The 24,285-nt window shown below is 42.9% G+C and overlaps 1 protein-coding gene across 2 annotated transcripts in view; it reads right to left on the reverse strand.

Annotated features, from left to right (window-relative positions):
• The window catches only part of LOC143285405 (hepatocyte nuclear factor 4-gamma-like), an 85,558-nt gene that overhangs the window by 58,248 nt on the left and 3,025 nt on the right, over nucleotides 1–24,285 (reverse strand). The window contains exon 1 of one of the 2 annotated variants that reach the window (XM_076592659.1): nucleotides 12,010–12,266. The exons of the other annotated variant lie outside the window; for it this stretch is intronic. Coding sequence (XP_076448774.1) covers nucleotides 12,010–12,136 — 127 coding nt within the window. The 5' untranslated portion in view covers nucleotides 12,137–12,266. Of the gene's footprint in view, nucleotides 1–12,009; nucleotides 12,267–24,285 lie in introns of those variants that run through there. 2 annotated transcript variants of the gene reach the window in all.

Below are 24,285 nucleotides of genomic sequence, written 5' to 3' on the forward strand. Positions count from 1 at the left end.
GAGAGACAGACAGACAGACAGACAGACAGAGTGAAAGAGAGAGAGAGAGAGTTGGAAATGAAGATTATGAAATTAATAAACCATTTCGCTAACGTGAAATGATTCATCCGTTGTTTTGATATCCATCAGAAAGACAGACAAAACAAAAACAAAAACAAAACAAACAAAAAAGTACGCAACTCAATGCACAAATTAGACATATGATGGAAAACCATCATTAGCATATTTCTTACCCTTCAAACGAACGGTATATCAAACTAACATTTTACATGCCATTCACAACAGACCAATCAAACATGGAAAATTGATTAGCACCCTCGTGGTGGAGGTGCCATGCTCGCCTTCTGTTTTCTATACACACGCGCGTACGCGCGCGCACACACACACACACACACACACACACACACACACACACACACGGAATACGTATGACACCAGTCACCACTAAAGCTCTTCTGCTCTTTATTCTAACGGGTTCGGTTTTGTTAATTTTGTTCCCCCTCTCCCTTTCACTCCTGCACCAATTATTGTTATACTCACACGGCCTGACCAACGCGCCGAGTCGACGCATACAGTACAATAATTATGCAGCTCCCGCTTGAACTCTTTTTTCTTTTTTTTCTCAAACAGATGTAGTGTAGCGTATATATATGGATCATTCCGTACGCTTCGACGCTTCCCCGGGCCAAAAACTGAAAATATTTTTTTCGTGAATTAAAAAAACAAAACAACATCTAAATAAGAGGGGTGTGAAAAAAATTAAAAAAAAGAAAAGCCTCTAGATTTCGCGTAAGCAGCATTGGCTTGAAGTTATGTACCTTGTGTGTGGAGAGAGTTACTACTCTTGACTATTTGTTAATCTGACGTTGGCAGCAACAACGCAGCGTCGATTTCCTCGCAGACATCGCGTCACGACAGTACAAAACCTTTTTCTTCTTCTTCTTCTTCTTCTTTTTTTTCCCCCTCCTCTAATCAAAGTGGATTTTTTTTCCACCGAATTTTTCATTGGAAAACTCTGTTGTCATGGGGTCTTTTTCATGGGCTGTGCGGGGTGTGGTGTGGAGTGGTGTGGTGTTCTAAGCAGCGCTGCATCGGACTGTTGTGTTGCGCAGTGCTCCAGTGTATCGCATCGCATCACATCGCATCGCGTCGTATTTCCAAAGGCCAGGTGATCTGAAGTAATCCTGGTGCCATTGCTTGGTTCTAACTTCTTGACAGTTGCTCGTGACTATATGCCTACGCTGACCCGAACTACGCCATTGGTCAGTTCCACACTACACACAGTTAGGAGCGGGTTACGACCGACCATACTAGGCTCTTTCGCCCGAGCAATGCAACTGGCTCTTGGAAAGCGCCACTGACACAATACAAAACGATTGACAACAGCGGAACAAACACTACACAGTCTATCCACTCCATACACGTTTGCTGTGCCTTCAAACACCCCCCAAAACAACCCTAAAAACCCAGATTCAAAACGCCCCGTAGACCTACGGTTGGAGACATAGCTACACATTTTTCGAATACTGCTGGCCTTGGATATCACTACAATGAAATTATAAACAACACTAAACCTTTTGAACGACAGACCTTGGACAGTCAAAACCACACAACTCTGCTTCAACTTGCAAGTAGGTTAATTGTACAGAACGGAGCGAACTGGCCGACTGACATGTTTAAACAAGAATAAATAGGGGGGAAAAAACCTAAAATAAAAAAAAAAGAATAGACTTCTTTGGTTGTTGTTTTTTTTGTTTTTTAATCACTGCATTGTATAACTGTGATGCATACACACAGTCAATATAAAGGCTCTACACGTAAGAATTATAATTATAATCATGTGCTCATTAACCGGTCTCGACACGAAATGATCGACGGAACAGCGGATCAATAAACTGCTCCGGTCTATGGAAAAACGTGCTTTGCCTTACACGTGCGCGCGTAAAACACACACACACACACACACACAGGACGAGGGAGGAGAGAGATAGATAGAGACACACATACAGAGCGATAGACACACAGACACACACACTGGGAGACAGACTGACAGACACAGGCAGACAGACAGTGATAGAAACAGAAAGACAGACACGCACAGAGAGAGAGAGAGAGACGGTGGGAAATAGCCACACTCCCATCTGATCACCGACACCATACAGTTTTGTGCGCCAGCACAATTATGCCCCTTGAATAAATCATTATCTCCATGGATAATATTCAATTTCAATCAGAAAGACACTAGGATTAGTCTTTTTCAAAATTCACTTTAAAATTTAGATTCTGTTGGAACATATCACATGCTGTGCTTTCACATACAAAAATACCAAGGAGTTTTTTGTGTTTTTTTATTATCTTGTAATGAGAAACAAAATTAAAGACTTTTACAAACCAATATCTTTTCTTTTCTTTTTTTTTTTTAATACAGAATTTAAAATCAAACATAGAGCTTATTCGCACAACATTCCACGTAACATTATATACTCTCATAAAATCGCGCAGAAACATAATTACAGGCACAACCTTTCATGTAACCTTATTATACAGACTTTTAAAACCTGCACAAACCCAACACATCCCTACCTAAACGATGCCGCCCAACATCCTCCTGGTCGGGGCCGTCCCGTGAATCCGTCATCACAGATGACAGCGACGCACCTCCGGGAGACGAGGGTTCCGGCATTGGTGACGTCACAGCTGAACAGGCATAAACATACCCTGGCGACGTCACAAATGACCCAAGATGAACAGCGGATCCCGAGCGAGGTCTTCTATCTCGGGAAGCTGTTCCGCAGGACGTCTGGAAGGGACAGGACGGCAACTCATACAGGGTGGCGTCATTCGTCCGATGGAAGCATGTGTCTGAGGGATAATAATAACTGTTCTCAGCATGGCTTCCACTTTGCTGAAAAGTCTGAACAGAATGTTCATTCCACATTCCACCAAGTGGAGGTGGTGGTGGCGGCCCTCTAGCATCACCATGTGTCACAGTGGGATGGTGATGCCAAACAGAATGATGTTCATTCCACAGTGGTGGTGGTGGTGGCCCTCTAGAGAAACCATGTGGTGGTGGTGGCCCTCTAGAGAAACCATATGTCAGAATGGGAAGGTGACGCTCTGGAAGCCACTGTGGAGGATGAGAAGCAGCTGGCCAGGAGGCAAAACGATCCCGTGCTCCAGAATACCTGGCACGATCGTGTCCTTCCCAGGGCAAGTCGACTCCACGAGGTCTTCCATAATCCTCTGACATAGACCGGAGGGACCTCAGCGGGTCGACACCACCAAAGGCAGCAGTGCACTGAGGATGCAACGTCCTGTCACCCACTGGTGCTGAAGGGAGCTGCGTGTTGGAGGAATCCATCCCTGGAGGTCCTGCAGAGCCACTGACGAGGTTGGGGTGTGTGTTTGGAGCAACTCCAGTGTTGGAAACCCTTATTTCACTATGTCGTGATGAATGAAGTGAACTAAGTCCACGAAAATCCATTCCTCACCCCTGTCGTTGAAAGCGTGAAAAAGTGTGTGTCCTGATGTATATATCTGTTTCCACTCAAAATGACGAAGAAGAAAAAAAACACAAAAAAACTAACTCACCACTTTCAGAAATAAAAGCAATAAAAAAAAACTGTTCAACACCTTTAAACGTAGCCGCGACCTACATTCAGAGATCACGATGACTACTCAAATTACTTTTAAAAGCCACCGAACGCGCTTTTTATGTCAGAAGTGTCTCCATTCCGACCAATCAAATGAAAGAAAAACCGGAAGTCATAAGAGTTCACGTGATTCCTCCACAAACACACTAGACCAATCGGATTGAGAACAGCACATGACACGCAGGTAGAACATGTGAAACAAACACCAAAATTATCTTAATCAGATAACGCACTGCCTATCGCCACAAATCGACAAAGTACTTGCCTTTCGGATTATGTGAAACCCTGGTCCATATGCTCCAACACCCAATCTCGGACTTCGAACCATCAATGAAGATATTCTGAAAATGTGGGGACCTGGCACCCAATCTCCGACTTCGAACCATCAGTGAAGATATTCTGAAAATGCGGGGAAAATTCGTGGCAGAGATGAGAAAAGTAGGTTTTATAGGCCAGTGAACTAGTGAGTCGTTTTGGTGCGAAGCCAAATCGAATCGGACCTCTGGTGTTTGAAAGGTCCACGGTGGGCTGTCAGGGAACTAAGAAAAGTCTGAGATGTCTCTGACATCTAGATCAGCATTTTCCATGTGTGGCTGAATACGGAGCCCCAGGGGAGGGGTGTGATTTGGGCTGTCGTCAAAAATGTCTTATTGAAAGGGTTACTGAAAACGTTATCGTAGGCAGGATTTTTTCGGTTCAGAGAATAGTTTCAAATAATAGTTGAGGGGCAGTTTCAGTCTGCGGCTGGAAAGTGGCCGTTCCCTCTGCGTACAAGCTGTGCACATGGGTGGTGAAGCGTTGCGTTGGACATGAAAGAGGCACCCTTTCCGCAAAGCGATTCCTTGCTCCCAATCCGTACAATAACTTCTTTCCTTGCAGAAGTCGACTCCACCTCCACAATCCTCAAGCCCAGACCGGGGCATCAGCGGGATGTCACCACCTGGAGCACACTGAGGAGGTTGCGGACTGCAACCCACTGATGCTTAAGGAAGCCACGTGTTGGAATCAATCCTTGGAGTCCCAGCGGATTGGGGAACTGCTCGAGACCAAGATGCACCAGGGGGTGGGAAAGTGGAGCTGTTCCAGTGTTTGGAGCAGTGACTCCAGAAAATCCTGACGAAGATCCCGCAGGGGGGTGACCATGTGGATGTCGTCAAGCTGGTCAAGGAACTGAGATCGAAACACGTGTTTACTGCCCTTCCTCCTCCTCCTCCTCCTCCTCCTCTCTTCCCTGGGCCCGTCTGAGCTTTATTACGCCTGTTCCAGTTCATCACTGACTATATGACAAAGTAACTGGAACGAAGAAGAAGAGTCCCGTTCGGGTTTCATGACCTGCGGCCGGAGGTGAACATGTCTCTGTGTTCACCATTTTCTTGCGCTTCCTTACAGACATTCGACGTTCTGGGTTGAAAAGTCCATAATTCTTATTTTCGTGCACAGAAACCAGTGCTGCTTCTCATGGAGGAAAAAGAACCCGCAAGGTCTTTTCTGGGCGCATGCCACACATACACGAGTTAACAGTAAGAGAATAATGTTAAATCTTTGTTGTTGTTGTTGTTGCAATACAAACTCCGTCCACACGCAGTTCTCTTTCCCTGCCCTTTGAACTGTCCATAAGAAGTGTGTATCACACACAGAGACATCTGTGTTTGCTCAAACCCCTTAAGACAATAAGACGCCTCAAGACCAAACAGAAGTATCTCTCCTGAGCAAACTCTCCGCTCTTTTTTTATTATCATTATTATTATTATTAAATCTGATTATGAAAGTGAAAAAACTCACTGCCGTCGTCGGTCCTTGAATCGATATTACTTATTGCCTTTTTTTTTTTTTTTTTTTTTTTCCCTTAATACTCGTCGAACGGAACTTGCCATCGCAGTTCCCAAAGGGAGAAAACAACAGCCCCCGACTGGGTTATTATTAAGCGATTATTATCTCCCTTACCGCAAGGGCAAATGCAACCCGACCCCCGTGACTGCTATCAGAACTGCCAGCGATCATCCGAAGGGTAAACAGCACGATAAGATAGCGTGCATCCCACGGGAAGCTAAGCATGCTTTGTACTCTTGGCTACACTCCTGCTTTTGAATACATGTTCTCGATCAACTGCAGCATTTTCGCTGCAAAAAATTTTTTTTTTTTTTTTTTTTAATTTTAAAAAGGGGTTGGGGGGGGAGGGGGTTGTTCGAACAATGACTAAAGAAAAAAATGGTGAAGTATTCCAATTAAAATTTATTTAAATCTTATATATATATATATATATATATATATATATATATATATATATATATATAATTAAAGTATTTTACGTCGGTTTTAGTTCCAGTGAGAGTGGAGACAGACAGAGAGTGAGAGAGAGAGATTACAGATCGTTCAACGGTTTTGCATTTTTGGGGGGTGGGCTTATTTCCTTCTTTCTTCGCCTTCTTCTTCTCCTTCTCATCTATGCATGCAATGATCAGGTGAAAGTGTCACTGCAGAAATCTACACACTCAACACAATCAAGGCTGGCTCCAACATATTTTAATGTCTCCTTCCGAAGTTTGTTTATTCCCATTAACTCTTTTGAGTCACAGAGAAACAAGGAAACATGACAATAACAGGATGACGGCCACAGAGGAAGAGCGAAGATAATTTCAAAAGAAGAAACAAAAGGGGGATAACACAAATGGAGGAAAAATAAAATGAAATAAAAGGCCAAATGTAATCATCAGTCTGGTAGTGGTACAATGCAATAGGAACAGACAAATGCACAGATCACAACTTAGATTTACAATACGGCTCTGTATCTGACTAGTTGAGCCTGAACTGGGAACTGGGGGGTTAGCTGGAGCATAGCAATAACAATGACATGGTGTAACAAAATAAAATATACAATAATTTGCATGTTATTTTAGCACCCATTTGCCAGTAACACTGGGATTGGTTTGATGTATACAGGAGAGAAAAAGACATATAAAAAAAAAATATGATCACACAATTACAAATGGACATGTGTATTGGATGCGGTGTCAAGATTAACACAAGTCATTGTTCTAATTCCTATTCAACAAGTACAGTTAAGGCACAAGTGGCAAAGAATCCGGACTGAAACTGGCTCCTAACAAAGCACATTAAAACCTTCTTTAATGAATTTAGCAAAATTTAGTAACTTTTTCTTACTACTAATAGACATTAATGTTGCATATTTGTGGAAGTTGGGATGTGTTCTGTAATACTTAGGTAAATACTGATTGCGGAGATTTTGAATTGCAGGACATTCCATGACAAAGTGGTATTCGTCTCCCACTCGATTCGTGTCACAAAGATGATACAATCTTGCTTCTTGTGGTATGTTCATGTGTCTCCCTTTCTCAACTGGTAGTTTGTGATTACTTGTTCTGAGTTTCAACATTGGGATGCAATAGCACAATGGTAAAATGTCTAGATAATCTTCAAAAGCTATTTGGCTTTTAAATAAACTGTAGTTATTGGCTTTTGTAGAGTTACGACAGGTTTCTACCCATTTTTGTGTATAACTATCTTTAAGTCTTTGGGTCAGATTGTGTATCAGCCATGTGGTTGATACAGATTGTGGATAGTACCACACAAAAGACAGGCCATTTTCATCTAGAATCCGTTTGATTTTAAGTAACCAGTCATTTTTGTGTATTTGTAAATTAAAACATTCAGTTAATGAGTTCAACATGCGAGATGAGAATTTTTTACTAGTCAATGTGTCAATGGACAATTTGTGCCAGAATTTGATCATTCGGCAATTTACATGCACAAACAGAGGGAAATGTCCCATTTCACCATAGATGAAACAGTTTGGAGTGCTTTTCTTAACAGTGCCATCATTGCCCGTCTGGCCTGATCTTTTAATTGTTTCACAGCTATGTTAAACTTACCATTGAACTTGAAAGTCGGTCCTAGGTATTTAAAGCAAGTAACGTGTTCTAGAGTATTTCCAGTAAGTGTGAACGGGTACTGGTAATTTAGTTTCTTACTGCAGAATACCATTATTTTTGTTTTGGAGCAATTCACACTTATTTTCCAGTCATTACAATATGCTTCTAGTTCGTTTAGCACCTTCTGAAGCTTAGCTTCTGAGTCAGCAAATATTACTGTATCATCAGCATACAGAATTAGTAATAGTTTGAGGTATTCAGATACTCTTTCATCATGGCTTAGTCCCATATCGACAGGGGAGCAACCACTCCTGATAAGGTGGGTTTCCATATCGTTCACATACAAAGCAGATTCTGAAGAAGCTGGATCACCCCGAGCGGAGGCTACCAGGCGCACCAGGATCCCATCACCGTACACTGGAGAGGAGACACCAGACTACCATCTACAGCCTTCGCACAGGACACTGCGGCCTCCGAGCACACCTGAAGAGGATTGGAGTGGCAGCCACATCCCTATCTGATTGCGGCCAGGCTGACCAGACCCCATCCCATATTCTCCAAGACTGCCCCCTGTGTGAGAAGACGCGGCAGCAGTCCTGGCCTGGGGGTGCGGACCTCAACACCAAGCTTTGGGGGACGGTAGCCGATCTTCGCCGGACGTCCGAGTTTGTGGCATCCCTCGGACTTCGACCCCGACTGCGTAGCTGTCGAACGCCAAAGAAAGAAAGAAAGAAAGACCTTCCAGTCAAACTTGGGAGAAAGGGAGAGAGTGGGATTCGAACCCCACACCCTCACGGACTCTCTATATTGGCAGCTGAGCGTCTTAACCATTCTGCCACCTTCCTCCTTCATCGGAAGAAGAAGGAAGGGGAGGGGGTATGGGGGAGGTACGTTCGTCCACTTACAAATCGCTACCAGTACTGCTGTACCCGAACAGAGAAATCCCCAGGGGCGGAACATGTCATCAATGCACTAAAATAAAAGTACAAGGCGTGTCACCGTCAATTCCAAAGTCCTTTCTAAACTTCTGCACTTCCCTTCCCTTGGAAACTTTCAGGGTGGCTGTGAATTTCAAATCGTGTTTTGCCGGGTAGGAGTGATGGGGTGAGAGAAAGGTGGGTTGTGTGGGTGGGTGTGGAGGGGGAGGGGAGAGAAGAGGGAGTTGAAGGGGAGCGGAAGAGGGAGGTGGGAGGGAGGGATGGGTGTTAGAAAAGGGAGACACGCTGACTTAACGCTCTTGACGAACACTGAGTGCATTATCATGTCCTCAGGAAAACGAGTACGTGTAAAGTAAATTGATCACTTCTTTCCTCAAACAGCTGTTAAAAATTATAATAAAATAAATAAGAAAGAAGGAGAGAGAGAGAGAGAGAGAGAGAGAGAGAGAGAGAGAGAGAGAGAGTCAAAACTAATTCAAATCAAAATCTTGAGGATGTCTTGTATGCCCGTGAAGTTCAAGTTTAAAAAGGGGGTAAGTCAGTACCACTCGGCTCATATCACAGATTGACATAAGTTTACATTTGGGCCAACAGCAAAGTGAGAGCTGTATTATGAATGGTTTCTCCAGTCAATGGGATACCATTTACAGCTTAGTCTTTTGTGAAGGACTATGACTCTCAAACTAGGAGGCAAAATTGCACTGGCTCTTAGTGCTGCAGCCTTGGGGGCTAGTTGGCCTTTGGGAACCATCCCAACGCCGACTGTCCTGAAACCCTCTTGGCCGAGAGAGTGGGGATGTACTTGGGCAAGACGCTCTCCACTGTAATCAAATTCTAGCCCAAATAGTCGGAACAGCAGTTGCCTCCTCTGCTGTTCTGATGGTCATAGTCGGACACGACTGACTATCATATAAGTCAGTAACAGATGGGAGAGAGGAAGAAATGGACGGGGCTGGGTACAAGAGGGGAGAGACGGTGGGGGAGAAAGAAGAATGCTACAATGAAAGATCGGGAAATGCGCGGCTGAAGAAAGAAGAGGAGGAGGCCAGGGCAGAAGAAATAACGTGAGCGGTGGCCCAGTGGTTAAAGCACCCGAAAGGGAAGCGAGTTTTCACGAGTTCGAGTCCGGGATTTTTTTTTTTTTTTTTTTTTTTTTTTTTTTTTTTACTCCACCGCCCTGCCCCTCCACCCATCCGCCATTAGAATTTGAGTCAGTGGTGGTCTGGGTGCAAGTCATTCGGATGAGAAGATAAACCGACGAGAAGTGTGTAGCATGCACTTAACGCATGGCAACACAAGGGTTGTCCCTGACAAAAAACAACAACAAAAAACAAAACCAAAAAAAAGTTGAAAAATCAACTTTGATAGTAAACATCTATACTTGCAGTCAGATTTTTTTTTAAATCAAAACAAAAAAAAGGTGGGGGGGGGGGTTGCTCTGTGGGGACACGTTCTCCCCAGAAAGAGCAGCCTGAATGGTTATTTCACAGATAAATATGCTGCGACACAGGCATAAAGTAATATACAATACAATACCAAGAAAGAAAGAAAGAAAGAAGGAAAGAAGACACCACTCAAAGAATAAAGCAAACAAAACAACAAGAAGCAAACAACCACAATCGTACAAAGAAAGGCAAGGAACTGAACATATCAACATCAAAGAAAAAAAAAGGAGGGGTACAGGGGATGGAAGAAATATATATATATATATATATGTGTGTGTGTGTGTGTGTGTGTGTGTGTGTGTGTGTGTGTGTGTGTGTGTGTGTGTGTGTGTGTGTGTATTTATATATATTGGGGGGATGTGGGGGCGGACGGTGGAGCTATTCCGACACTTGTCTTTGGAAGAACGCATAATAAATCATATCATGTATCACTTGCTCGAACGTTGCTGTATAACAGTATATACAGTTCTGTACGCACCGAACATCGACTGGCGGCGACTGGGCCACCAAACAAGCAGCGGTCCACAATGCCCCTCTTCAATCGGAAGTCCCACAAACTTTTCAAAGTATGTGTGCGTCTCTGCAGACACTTCCAAGGTGGACACGAATTTGCAGGCGTGGCTTGGAGGAGAACGGAGAGCGGGGATGGAGGGAGATTGTGTGTGTGTGTGTGTGTGTGTGTGTGTGTGTATGTGTGCGTATGTGTGTGTGTGTGTGTGTGTGTGTGTTTGCGGGAACATCACACGACAACCTTGGACCTCTAGACAGAAACCTGTGTTCTTTTCTGTACACCCCTCTTTAAAATCTTAACGGTTGGTTTTTATGCAATTATGCAACAAGAATGATGAAAGACACTAGGAGAAGAAGAAGAAGAAGAAAGCAAGAGAAGCATAAAGGATGGAAGAGGAAGAAATGAATGAAGAAAGGGATGAAGAGAGCGAGAAAAGGAAAAAAAAAAAACCAGTCCAGACGATTCAATGAGTTTCAGAAATCCCATCGCCTTGATTATTATGAGGAAAGACAGACAGACAGACAGACAGAGCTAGCCAAGCAGACAGAAACACACACACACACACACACACACACACACACACACACACACACACACACACACACACACACACACAGAGAGAGAGAGAGAGAGAGAGAGAGAGAGAGAGATACAGGCAGGCAGAGAACGGACGAGCGCGAATTCGTAAGCGCTAACATGCTGTCATAATTATAATTCATAATATACGTATGCTGCAGCCGAGTTTTTCCGTTTTCCGTGGTGTGGGTGGGTGGGTGGTTGGAGCGTTAGCGCTCGTGCACTTCAGTGATTGTTGATTGTGCTCATGCGAGAAATTAAAGACAAGAAAATCACATGAAAAAGGAGGGGGGTTGGAGAGAAAAAAAAAAGAAAACAAGAGAGGCAAGGCCTTCAAGACTCACTTGTGATAAATTAAGTCCCCCAGCATTAATGACAGAGTAATTTCCCTTTTTTACTATCTGCACCAAAACGTTTGCAAAATAAATAAAAATTCCATGCTTAGCAAAAGAAGTTCCTGTTTGAACAAAAAATGATAATAATGACTGCTCTTGTTGTTGGGTCAGAATATCAGATCAAAGGGCCAAGTTTAGAGAATACAAAAAATATCAATATAACAGTAAATGCAGTTTGCATATAATTAGGCTTCTTTTTCTTTCTTTTTTTCTTTTTTTGTGCCCATCCCAGAGGTGCAATATTTTATTTTAAACAAGATGACTGGAAAGAACTGAATTTTTCCTATTTTTATGTCTAATTTGGTGTCAACTGACAAAGTATTTGCAGAGAAAATGTCAATGTTAAAGTTTACCACGGACACACAGACACACACACACACACACACACACACACACACACACAGACAACCGAACACCGGGTTAAAACATAGACTCACTTTGTTTACAGAAGTGAGTCAAAAATCACAGAGACAAAACACAACAGTCAATAACAAAACAGGGCAAACAAAACAAAACTCTTGCACTCAGTGTGAACAGAAACGCCACATCACACACACATGCACCCCCGGCCGCCACAACTGACAAGACAGCACGTACTCACAATAGTTGCAACAGGAGGAGGAGGAAGAGGAGGCCGAGGCAGGGAACCAGTGTCGCATCTCGCAGTCGCTGCCGCTGCCGCTACCGCCCCACCAAGAAAAGGACATGGATGGGTCCGCTGTTTTCATGTGATGATGACCAACGCGGCCGCGGCGGTGGCGTTGCAACAACGAATGCTCCGAAACAATCGCTGAAACAACTATGTGTGGCGGGTTGGGTTTTTTTTTCTAACCTCTTTCTCCGTCTCTATAAACTACCCTCCCTCTCCCTCTCACTATCTCTCTCTCTCCTCCTCCCCCTCCCCCCTCTCTCTCTCTCTCTCTGTCAAGACTGGTCACGGGGTTTTTCACTGTGAGGGCCCGGGAGTGGAAAGGGGGTGGGGAGTGGGGGGAGGTGGGGGGGGGGGGGAGGGGGAGAGGGTCAGTATGGTTAGGGGTAGAGTGGAGACAATAAAGAGGAAGCCACTGTCACCTTTTTTTTTCTCCCCCCCCCCCCCCCTCCTCCTCCCCCCTTCCTCCAACCGCAATTTACAGTCACGCGCAAGCTGACACAGTTGTCAACTTGACAGAGTTCGCAGTTACGCCAAGGCCCCTTACTTACCCCGAGCAAGTCAGAGCTGAGGAGCGGTAACAGTCACATGTCGTAATATAACGGGTCTGGCTGTGTGTGTGCATGTGTGTGTGTGTGTCTGTGTGTGTGTCTGTCTGTACGTGCGTGCGTGCGTGTGCATCTCTGTGTGTGTGTGTGTGTGTGCGTGTGTGTATGTACGTGTGTGTGTGTGTGTGTGTGTGTGCGTGTGCGTCTGTGTGTGTGTGTGCGCGCGCGCGCGTGCGCGCGTGTACGTGTGTGTGTGCGTGTGCGTGTACGCGTGCGCGTGCGTGCGTGCGTGCGTGCGTGTATGTGTGTGTGTCTGTGTCCTCTCTCCAAATGGCAAGAGTGTTCCAAATCTCTCATCGGGGTCCCCCCCCCCCCCCCCCCACCCCTATCCCCCCACCCCTCCCCTCTCTTTACCTTCCATCCGTTCCCGTTTTAAAAATATCGAAATTACCTCATCAGTTTTAACATGGAAATAACTACCAAAGGTCAATTAGTTTGTTTCTTTTATCTTTTTTTTTTAAACGTACTGTCCTGTTACTGCATGTCTCACGTTCTGAGTTTCTCTTCTTCATGTAGATCCGCACTCTTTTAATTAAAAACTTCGCCAGAATGAGTGAATTCATTACACTTGCCCTCAACTTTTTCACATCTTTACGGGCTGTCAAACCATACACACGGCTTTTTAAAAAAAAAAGTGGTTTTATCTCACGAAGAATAAAACCGTGCGCACTTTTGTTTGTTGTGTCATATTTCTCCTCTTTTGCCACATGTAGATTTCCATAGTTTTTTCGGTTTTTTTTTTTTTCACAGACGTCAGCCTATAACCAATTATTGCGATAAAATCAATCAATGGTATAGTATAGCGGTTGATGATGACAAAGGCTTTGCGTTGTCCGGCGTCTTGGTGATAGACTATGATTATCACGTCACCACCTGACTATGATTATAACGTCACCAGACTATGATTATCACGTCACCACACACGATCGTTACCAAATCAGTGCCGCGAACGACTCAAATCCAACCAGAATAAAGCAAATAACACATACTAAAATCTTTTTTTTTTAAGTTCACATACAAAAGGTTTTTGCGCAACAATGCTATGCTGCACGAAAAACACAATACATGTACTTCTATGTTCAAGCTGTTCCTCGTCTCCGTTGTATCTGAGAAACTAGTTATACAACACTGTTCGGAATGGGAAAAAACAAAAAAAAACCTACAAAACGGAGATATATCTATCTATCTATCTGTGTGTTTTGATGTCGGTAATATAGGATGTCCCAAAGAAACGATGATATCGGCCAACAAGCCAGGGGGGACGGGGGGAGGGGGGCGCGGAGGGGGGGGGGGGTTACCATTTCCTATCCTTTTTTTGTGTGTGTGTCAAGCACTCCCACTGAGTCAGCTGTTACCATCACTGTCCCATGATGGCGGCACTTGGCCAGGTCATTTAGGTCATGGGCATGTCATGCTGGTTGACATGCATGACGATTCGTTGGTGTCAAAAACAAAAATCAAAACAAAACAAAACAAAAAAAAAACCCAAAAAAACCAAGAGAACCACATACTTTTAGCCATGATTGAGTAACCGTAGTCAAGTCTGTATCGACTTAAGGAGCTTCCACCCCCCCTCCGCCCCCCCCCCCCCCCCCCCCACACACACACACACACAGACATCGGCATAATTTTTTTTGGACGTTGGTGGCTCTCTCTCTCTCTCTCTCTCTCTTTCTCTTTCTTAGATTATTGTTTTGTGACGCTGATGAATTACCATACAAAGACAGAACTGATTCTCCAGCGTGCGTTTCTCAAAAATAAAAATAAACCACCACACCGTCACTCACTCGCTCTGACACAGCGACGCAGGAAAAGAGACAGTGCAAGGCGTCAACAAGAGAGCACGTGCACGTGCACGGATGACACGGCCGACAGTAATTATCGTCAGCAAAACTTGTACTAAAGGCTCCGTCACACGATACAAGGACTACAGAACAGATCATGAGATATGGCGGACGGATGTTCGCTCGCTTGAAACTCGTTGACTCGCACTGCCGGGACTCCCTCGAGGCTTTTCATCGACGGTGTGTGTGTGTGTGTGTGTCTGTCTGTCTGTGTGTGTTTGAATGTGTGTGTCTGTGTCTGCGCCTGTGTGTATGTGTGTCTGTTTCTGAGTAAGTCTATGTCCGTGTGATACATGCGTGCATGAATGCGTGCCCATGTGAGTCAAAGACAGACAGACATACTGACAATCACAAACGGCAAACGAGCGCGGTTGCTCCGCCTCTCACTGTCCCCCCCCCCCCCCCCCCCCCCCCCCCCCTACCAACCCCCCCCACCCCCACCACCACCCCCTCCTTTCCCTCCCATCTCATCTGCTAGTCACCAACTGCCATCAACACCCATACCTTTACAACTCAAGAAAAGTTTTCACAAAACTCGAGGGACATGACCTCCGAAAAGTCTTTGTCAGCACCTCCTAATTTATTTACTTACGATTTGTTTGTTTGACTGATTGTTTGTTTGTTTGTTTGTTTGACTGATTGTTTGTTTGTTGTTGTTTTGTTTGTTGACCAGTGGGATTCTTCTTCTTCTTCGTTCGTGAGCTGCAACCCCCACGTTCACTCGTATGCACACGAGTGGGCTTTTACCTGTATGACCGTTTTTACCCCGCCATGTAGGCAGCCATACTCCGCTTTCGGGGGTGTGCATGCTGGGTATGTTCTTGTTTCCATAACCCACCGAACGCTGACATGGATTACAGGATCTTTAACGTGCGTATTTGATCTACTGCTTGCATATACACACGAAGGGGGTTCAGGCACTAGCAGGTCTGCACATATGTTGACCTGGGAGATCGTAAAAATCTCCACCCTTTACCCACCAGGCGCCGTCACCGTGATTCGAACCCGGGACCCTCAGATTGAAAGTCCAACGCTTTAACCATTCGGCTATTGCGCCCGTCGACCAGTGGGATGAACGAGATATGCCGACAGGTAGTCAGTCAGTCACTTTGGGAACGCATGATCCCAAGAGATGGAGTGATGGATGGCCTAGAGGTAACGCGTCCGCCCAGGAAGCGAGAAAATCTGAGCGCACTGGTTCGAATCCCGGTACAGTCGCCAGTATTTTCTCCGCCTCCACCAGACCTTGAGTGGTGGTCTGGACGCTAGTCATTTGAAAGAGACGATAAATCGAGGTCCCAAGTGCAGCATGCACTTAAGCGCACGTAAAACAACCCACGGCAACAGAAGGGTTGTCCCTGACAAAATTCTGAAGAAAAACCCACTTCGATAGGAAAACAAATTTAAATAAAAAACAATGCAGGCAGGAAAAAGTATATATATACACACACACACGCATGCACAAAACACAACGACAGCCAGAGAAAAACTGAAACACACACACACACACACACACACACACACACAAACGCGCGAGTGTACGCAGCAAACATGCACGTGCAAGTGCAATATGATGCACGCACGCACACACACACACACACTGACGACAAACAAATTACACGTCCCATACAAGCACTACAGAAAATGTCCTGACATTGACAAGAGAAACGAAACGAGCAAAAACAGACAGACACCAGCGACACATGTGAGCAGGCCGTTAGCACAAATCAAATCCTCGACCGAGATAACAGTCAGCTGACTGTGACAGTGGATGCGTCAGTGTCCGACACATTTGCTGCGTTCCTTAGAACAATCGTCTTTGTGCGTGTGCGTGTATGCGTGTGAGTGTGTTTGAGTGTGTGTGTGTGTGTGTGTGGTGACCGTGACACAGGCAATGTGAGAAAGGCAGCAGGAAAGTCAGTCTCTTTATTCCTCATCACACTTGTTGAAAAAATCGTGATGCATCATCACGTGCTTAAACACACATCTATGCACACACACACACACACACACACACACACACACACACACACACACACACCTCAGAGACAGAGAGATATATGGAGTGTGGAAGGCAAAGAGAAAGACAGGCGTTGAAAGAGAAAGTGAGAGTGTGACAGACAGAAAGACAGATAGACAGACAGAGACAGAGAGAAAAAGAGAGAGAGACTAATTCAGATTCAAGATTATTTACTCATTCAAAGTCCAAGGCCACCCGCGAAGAGGCAAATGAAGTACATACACGATATAAAACAAAATAATACCACGTAACGAGAGAACGAAGAGGAAAAGTGACAGCACAGGCAAACACACCGCCAGAGACACAACGAGATAGACACTGAGACAATTGAGTTCAAATTTAATTCAATTCAACACCCCAAATCAGCTCCAAGATAATCAACAAGCAGCAGTCCAGCCATTAACTGTGAAATCCTCACCACATGTATGCGAATGACCTGACCACAGGGCGACGAACCCTCAAAAACAACAGCGATACACGCTTTTAAACCATCCGCACGAACCGAGACAGTGGGGGGGGGAGGGGGAGAGGGGGGAGACAAGGGAGAGCGGTGTGTGTGTGTGTGTGTGTGTGTGTGTGTGTGTGTCCGTGCGCATGCGTGCGCTTGTGTGTAGATGTGTGAATGTCACCGTTGTTCACAGGATAAATGATAATGTCAACATTGTGTCCCACTCCCGCTAGTTCCTTTGTCAAGAGATAATCGACTGAGGTGGGGAAAACCGCAACGTTTTTGGGTTTTTTTCAGTCTTCCTGTGTCAAGTGCACGCCATTTCTAGTCATCGTTCACCTTGTCTTCTGTGCTTCACAATCACAGCATACTCATTTTAATCATCAGTGGTCCTTCCTGTGGTCCTTTTGAAGTCAGCCAGAAAGACTCTCTCTACCTGCCTGCCTGCCTGCCTACTCCCCCATAGCCCCCGCCCGCCCCTTTACCCCCACCCCCACTAACTACCATTCCAGCCATGTATATTCCAAGCCACCCATTCATGCTCTTTTTGTCCTATATCCTAGAATAATCATTATAGTTTATTTTCCATTTTCGTATCCCTGTGTTGTATCTATAAAAAAAAAAAATAAAAAATAAACATACATAAAAATATATAATATATCTGGAGAGAGAGAGAGAGAGAGAGAGAGAGAGAGAGAGATCCAATTTCCAGTTCCATATTCCCGATCGCGTACAAAACCAGCGCTCGCCGTTACATGTCCAGCTTCATATTCCCGTATCCCATTTAATCAACAACCCAACGCAACCTTACTGCTGGCATCAATTGAGAAAAGAAAACTTCGTTGGCATGGCTACGTAACACAGATTCAATTGCCATGCTAAAAACAGTCCAATAAAAATGAACTGTTGAGGGAGAGAGACGGAAAGAAGGGTGAGGTGGGGTGGGGTGGGTGGACCGACACAACACTGCTGCATGGACAGGAAAACCATTTTGCCAGACACCCAGGCTCTTCTGACACACAACTGACAAACTGGGACTCTCCTTGTAGGAAAAAAACAAAACAAAACAAACAAAACACACACACACACACACACAAGAAAAGGGAAGGAAACTTCGTTAAACTGGCCATGAGAAATATGGCGGAGTCGGGCGGCGCGGGTGCGGGGCACCATTTTAAGTCCGTGGTGCGGGGAATAAATCCGTTCTCCTCTCGTTGCTCAAGTCTTCGCCTTTATCGAAGTTCCGGTTGTTTGAAAGCGAACGGTCGTTTCCGGTTTTCACAGCTCCACCGTATTAAAAATGCACGTTAGAAACGCTTTCCACTCCAACCCCCACCACAATGAGAAGGTTGAAGGGTGGTGGGGGGCGGGGGAGGAGAGAGTTCGACTGTTTATCATTATTTTCTTCTTTTTTTTTAATTTATTCAATTTTTTTTGAAGGAAAATAAAAAGGCCAATCTCCATCCAGAGCACCATGAATTAAGACTGACTGGTTAAGAATTTTTTTTTTTAAAAGAAATAATATAAAATGACAAAAAGGATTTAACATTTATCCACTAAACGGTACCTTAAAATAGAACACCCTACCCCTCCACCTCCCCAAAGCCGGCGGCCTTCAGCCCCTTCTCCCCAAACCTGCCATTCCCCAAGATACCCACGTCATGACTCACCACCAGTGAGACTTCTGTATTAACACTAGTTGATCATCAACATCAGTGAAACTTCCAAATCAAAACCGATAAAACTTCTGCGGTGTGTGTGGGAGGCCGGGGGCGCATGTGGGCGATTGATAAGTCTGACTACATCCAGTACCATACGGAGCAACTCGACACAACGAAAGACAATACACATGTCGGGCCATAAAATTTTCTCAATGTTTGCCCAGATAATTATAATCTTATCGGCTGGCGTCAGCTGCTGTTTGACAGCCACAACAGTGGTAAATGGCTCAGCGAAGGTAACTGTGGCGCGCCCAAAGACCGGAAACAATCCAATGTAATAACTTTCCACCGGAACGTTCGAAAAATGCACTGCTTTCATATCCTAAACTTCTGGAACCCATTTCACCGCGGTTAATTTTCGTGTATGTTTGAAGCGATGTAAACAAAAGTTTGTTGTCTGGGTCACTGTGCTCAATTTTGATCTAACGATTCAGTTACTACTACACTGATGCGCTGTCATATCTTGCTCTGTTCTCATGATTCCCCCCCCCCCCCCCTCGTTTATTGGTCCCCAATTCATGCAAAAAGTAGTTGAGTTGATAAGTGTCAGTTCGTCTTTCGTGTTCATGATGTAATTTGGCATCGGTTTTTTGTTGTTGTATTTTTTGTTTTTTGTTGTTGTTGTTTGTTTTTTTGCTGTTGTTTTTTGTTCGTTTGTTTTTTTATTTAGCATAAATCTTGATTCAAGGGAGGATTACACGCTGCATGTTATTTCTCACATAAAATTAACAAACAATGAGGCCAGGAGATCAAATGATTAATAGTAAAGAGTGGTAACTCTCTCCACACACAAGGTACATAACTTCAAGCCATTGCTGCTCACGCTACCGATTCAGCTAGCACACAGGTAAATAAAAGGTACATTGGAACAAACCCAGACACTTCCCCCAAAAAGGAAGCGCCGTGCTTGCTCTTATACCTATCATTTGACATGTGCACACAGCAGCAATGACAGAAGAAATGTGCAAACACATTCTCACATACACATGTCTGCATTGTAAAGTACACGACAGTTTTCGTTTCAATAGGTCCCAGAAATTACGGGCACCAAAATAGGAATTACATGTTTGAAGAATGTTTGACACACAGTGTCACTGAATGCCGATGCAAAAAAGAACTACCTTATGAATTTTTTTTTTTTTAATTATTTATTTTTTTATGATCCATTCAATGAGTATTGTGAATCCATTCGCTAATCTCTTCTTACTTTCCTTATTTTGTTGTTCTCTCTCTCTCTCTCTCTCTCTCTCTCTCTCTCTCAGCTGTACGTCAACATGACTATGCTGGATGAATGAACAAGGGGAATGAATTCCTGCACTGAAAGTCTCAAAAATTGAACAGAGTTGTTTTTCTTGTTTGCTAACATGCGACAGCTGGGTTTGCAACGTACATTTACCTACTGCATATAGATGAAGAAAGAGTACTGAATCTATGTGGCTTACACTAATATGATGTGAGACCCTCTGTGTGTGTGTGTGTGTGTGTGTGTGTGAGAGAGAGAGAGAGAGAATACAAGACAAATTCTTTATTATCAAGGATAATAGATAAGCTCTGGCGCACTTTTTTTCATCCAGTCCCCGCCCTGAAACAGGGTCTACACTACACAAAACTACATTATATATGTCATTGCATGCACTACACAATGCTACTTAAAGTCACAGAATGCGAATACTATAATACATAAAGGCATAAGCATGGTAAAAATAACACACACACACACACACACACACAGAGGCACAAGCATGGTATTAATAATCGACATATATTTTTTTTTTTTTTTAAACAAAAAAAAACCCACAACAACAGAACACACACATACACTCTCTCTCTCTCTCTCTCTCCGTGTCTCTCTCTCTCTCTCACACACACACACACTTACAGAGAGAGAGAGACCTTTTTCAAAGAAATTAAACAATATCAAAATGAAATAATACGGTTTTGGGGGATAAACAACAGTAACAAGAAAAAGATATACCACTACGTCAGGTACAATACCAAAGTAGTTACAGCACTGGACTTTCAACACAGGGGTTCTGGGTTTGGGCATGGCAGTATAACTAGTGGGTTTGGGATGGAGATGTGCCCACATGCTACTGTCTGAGCACTTTTCATGGGTTTGTCATAATGCACACACAAGATCAAACATACACGTTAAAGATCCTGTAACCCATGAAAACTATCAGAGTTTGGTGGAATAAGGAAATACAAAAACACCTAGCAAGCACCAACCATGAAAAAAAAAATCATTCAGTTGATGTTGGTCAACTTATTGAAAAGAAGAATCACCATTTCTTAATGCAATGACTCAGTAGTTAAAAATACTAGGAATACCTATCTGGTCACAGTAGCAGTAGTGGTGGTAGTAGTAGTAGTAGTTTAGGCCCAACACTCAGCTTATATCACAGATTGACATAAGTTTACATCTGGGCCAACAGCAAAGTGAGAGCTGTATTATCAATGATTTCTCCAGTCAATGGGAAACCATTTACAGCTTAGTCTTTTGTGAAGGACTATGACTCTCAAACTAGGAGGCAAAATTGCACTGGCTCTTAGTGCTGCAGCCTTGTGGGCTAGTTGGCCTTTGGGAACCATCCCAACACTGACTTTCCTAAAACCCTCTTGGCCGAGAGAGTGGGGATGTACTTGGGCAAGACACTCTCCACTATAATCAAATTCTAGCCCAAATAGTCAGAACAGCAGTTGCCTCCTCTGCTGTTCTGATGGTCATAGTCAGACATGACTGACTATCATATATATATATATATATATATAGAAGTAGTAGTCCATTATTATTATTGGACAGTTACAGAACGCTTACTAATACTATCCTTCAAGTACAAAACTACAAGATCCCTTGGTAGCAATATATTTTAAACATAATTTTAAACATATCAAAAAGCAGGAACACATACGACAAAAAAATAACAACAAACAAATAAAATTGTTTGTCAGACTTGGATTAAATGGAACTTCCTTTTCAAAGTTCCTGAAATTGTTTCCAATGGGAAACTAAGTATAAGTAAAATTAAAAAGCATTCCTAAGTCTCACTCTTTTCTTACCAAGTCCTGCATGTGTGGTGAAAATTGTGCAAATGTAAAGTTGAATATAGAGTTAGTATTATTTGGAAATGATGATATTACAAAAACAGATGAAATATTTGACTATATCATTCTAGTGGCGAAACATTTCATCTATAAATGCAGAATAAATAAAATCAAACCATGTATAAAGTACTTCCTTACAGACCTAAGAAACATATACAAAACCGAAAAATATATACACTCGATGGAAATGATGTCCATAGCATTTTCTAGAAAATGGTACCCACACATAAAAATGATGGAAAGCACCGAGGAGGAGGAGGAATGACAACCACGAATATAACGTTTGTTCTTTTTTTTAAAAATATTTTCCTTTCATTTATTTACTTTTTTTTATGCAGTGCATATGAATTTATTTGTGTTTTTTTTCTGTATAAAAACAATGTTGTGTTGTTGTTTTCCTGCTTTATAGTTTAAATAATGTTTAATAATAAGTAATATTATTAATAATTACAAATACAATTTTTGTATGTCCGCCTGTATGTATGTAATGTATGTATGCATTCATTAAATGTTAAACTTGAATAAAAATGTTTATTAAAAAAAAAATTAAATTAAAAAAAAAAAGTCCTGCATGTGTGTGCACACGCAAGTGCACATTCACACACAGGCGTACCCAACAGGTTTCACTCTCGCCTAACTCCCTGATAAACTTTTCTAACTATACATGCACTGTAACAGCACCTGATCTTCCAGTCATGGACTCTGTATCATGCACAATAAAATATATGTCAATCTGACAATACAGAACTTTATAAAAACATCCTCCAAACTGGTGAAGAACAAGTGGTGTGTGCACACTTAAAAAAGTATATATAGATCTGCCATTCATACACAAAGCTGTTGTTCTAGTTTTCATTACCAACTGAACCTTCTACCGCTGAAGGAGTGACTCTCATCTGTGTACAAAGGGGGTGTGGACCTTTATGGACATCTTTTTGCTCTGCCTTTTTATACCATCGGCCATCAATGGTAAGTGTTTTCATAATTTCTTTGCCAACTTACACTGACATGCATAACAGAAATGTTCCTGTGAGAGCACAATACAGGACATGACCTGGCGATCATCTAGTATGTATACACTCATGTGTGAATGTGTACTCTTGTGTGTGAGAGAGAGAGAGAGAGAGTGTAAGCGTGCGTATGTGTGTTTGTGTGTCTGCATGCACATGTGCATGTGTGTGTGATTTTCTACATCATTCTTTTTTTAATTTTCACAATTCTTCAATGTCATCAAATTAAAAAAAAATAATAATAAAAGCCACCAGAGTATGAATAAATTTTGAAAGCATTCCTCCAATAAATAAGAGAAAAGAAATAAAAGGAGAGAAAGAAAGAATGAGTTGTGGAAAGGAAGGAAGGGAGGAAAGAGAATCGGAAAGAAAGATGAGGCGTCACAGGGCAGTTTTGTGCCAATGTCCATTTCATTCCATTACTCCAATGTCCATTTCATTGTTCTTAAATCCAAGCTCTAAGCTCCAAAGATTATAGTAAACAATTTGTCAGCTTCACAGAAAAAGCCAACAGTCACTATATGACAGCTGCATTACTTCCTTATCATTTCCTATTACCTGTAATTCCTAATTCACGAATGGATACAGTTCACATTTGCAGCACACACACCCCCCCCCCCACCCCCCCCCCCCCCCACACACACACACACCTCCCCCCCAGGCCCCCCCCTATCTCTCTCTCTTTTAAACTGTTCAAGTATAGTCAGTGTGCCAAATTTAAATTCCATCAATTATCAAAATGAGTAGTAAGCATCCTGCCTTGTACCTGATTGAAAACAACTTAGACATAAGTTCCAAATTTAACACTCACCCACAGACATACACAAGCGCAAAACAGAGCTCACAAACAGAAAAGAGAACAGCAAAGAAAGATGGAGAGATAAAGTGAGACAGAAACTGAAATAGATAACTGATAAAACTGACTTGTAACAATCAATATATAACAACTGAAAGGAAACTTGTAACAATCAATATATAACAACTGAAAGGAAACTTGTAACAATCAATATATAACAACTGAAAGGAAAAAAAACGGAAAAGAAAACATTTCATGTGGCTAGTCAAAACTACTTTTATTTTAATAAATAAAATAAAAACTTCCTCAATGAATGGCCAATAAACTTGTCCACACTACAGAAGCCCAACAATCAAAATGTCATCAAAATTATTTTTAAAAATACATATTTTTTTTTTAAACCCAGAAAGTGAGAAAAAGGATGAAGGATCAATGCATTCATTGTCTGTTAGTGACAGAGTATAATACTACAGAAATGAGTCTGTAAAGTTCTTGTAAGTGTAATGGTAATAGATCAAGTACCATATTGAAGCAGTTAGTGTAACTTTCCATCAAACTCTTCTTTTTAACCAAAACAGAAATAAACCTTGAGATTCAGGAGCCTGCCCTCCTAAGTGTTCCAACAACAATTATCTAGAATTTTCTGTTTCTTTCTCCATAATTATGTCACAGAAGG

The sequence above is a fragment of the Babylonia areolata genome, chromosome 9, assembly GCF_041734735.1.
Source record: "Babylonia areolata isolate BAREFJ2019XMU chromosome 9, ASM4173473v1, whole genome shotgun sequence".
In the NCBI taxonomy this organism is placed as follows: domain Eukaryota; kingdom Metazoa; phylum Mollusca; class Gastropoda; order Neogastropoda; family Buccinidae; genus Babylonia; species Babylonia areolata.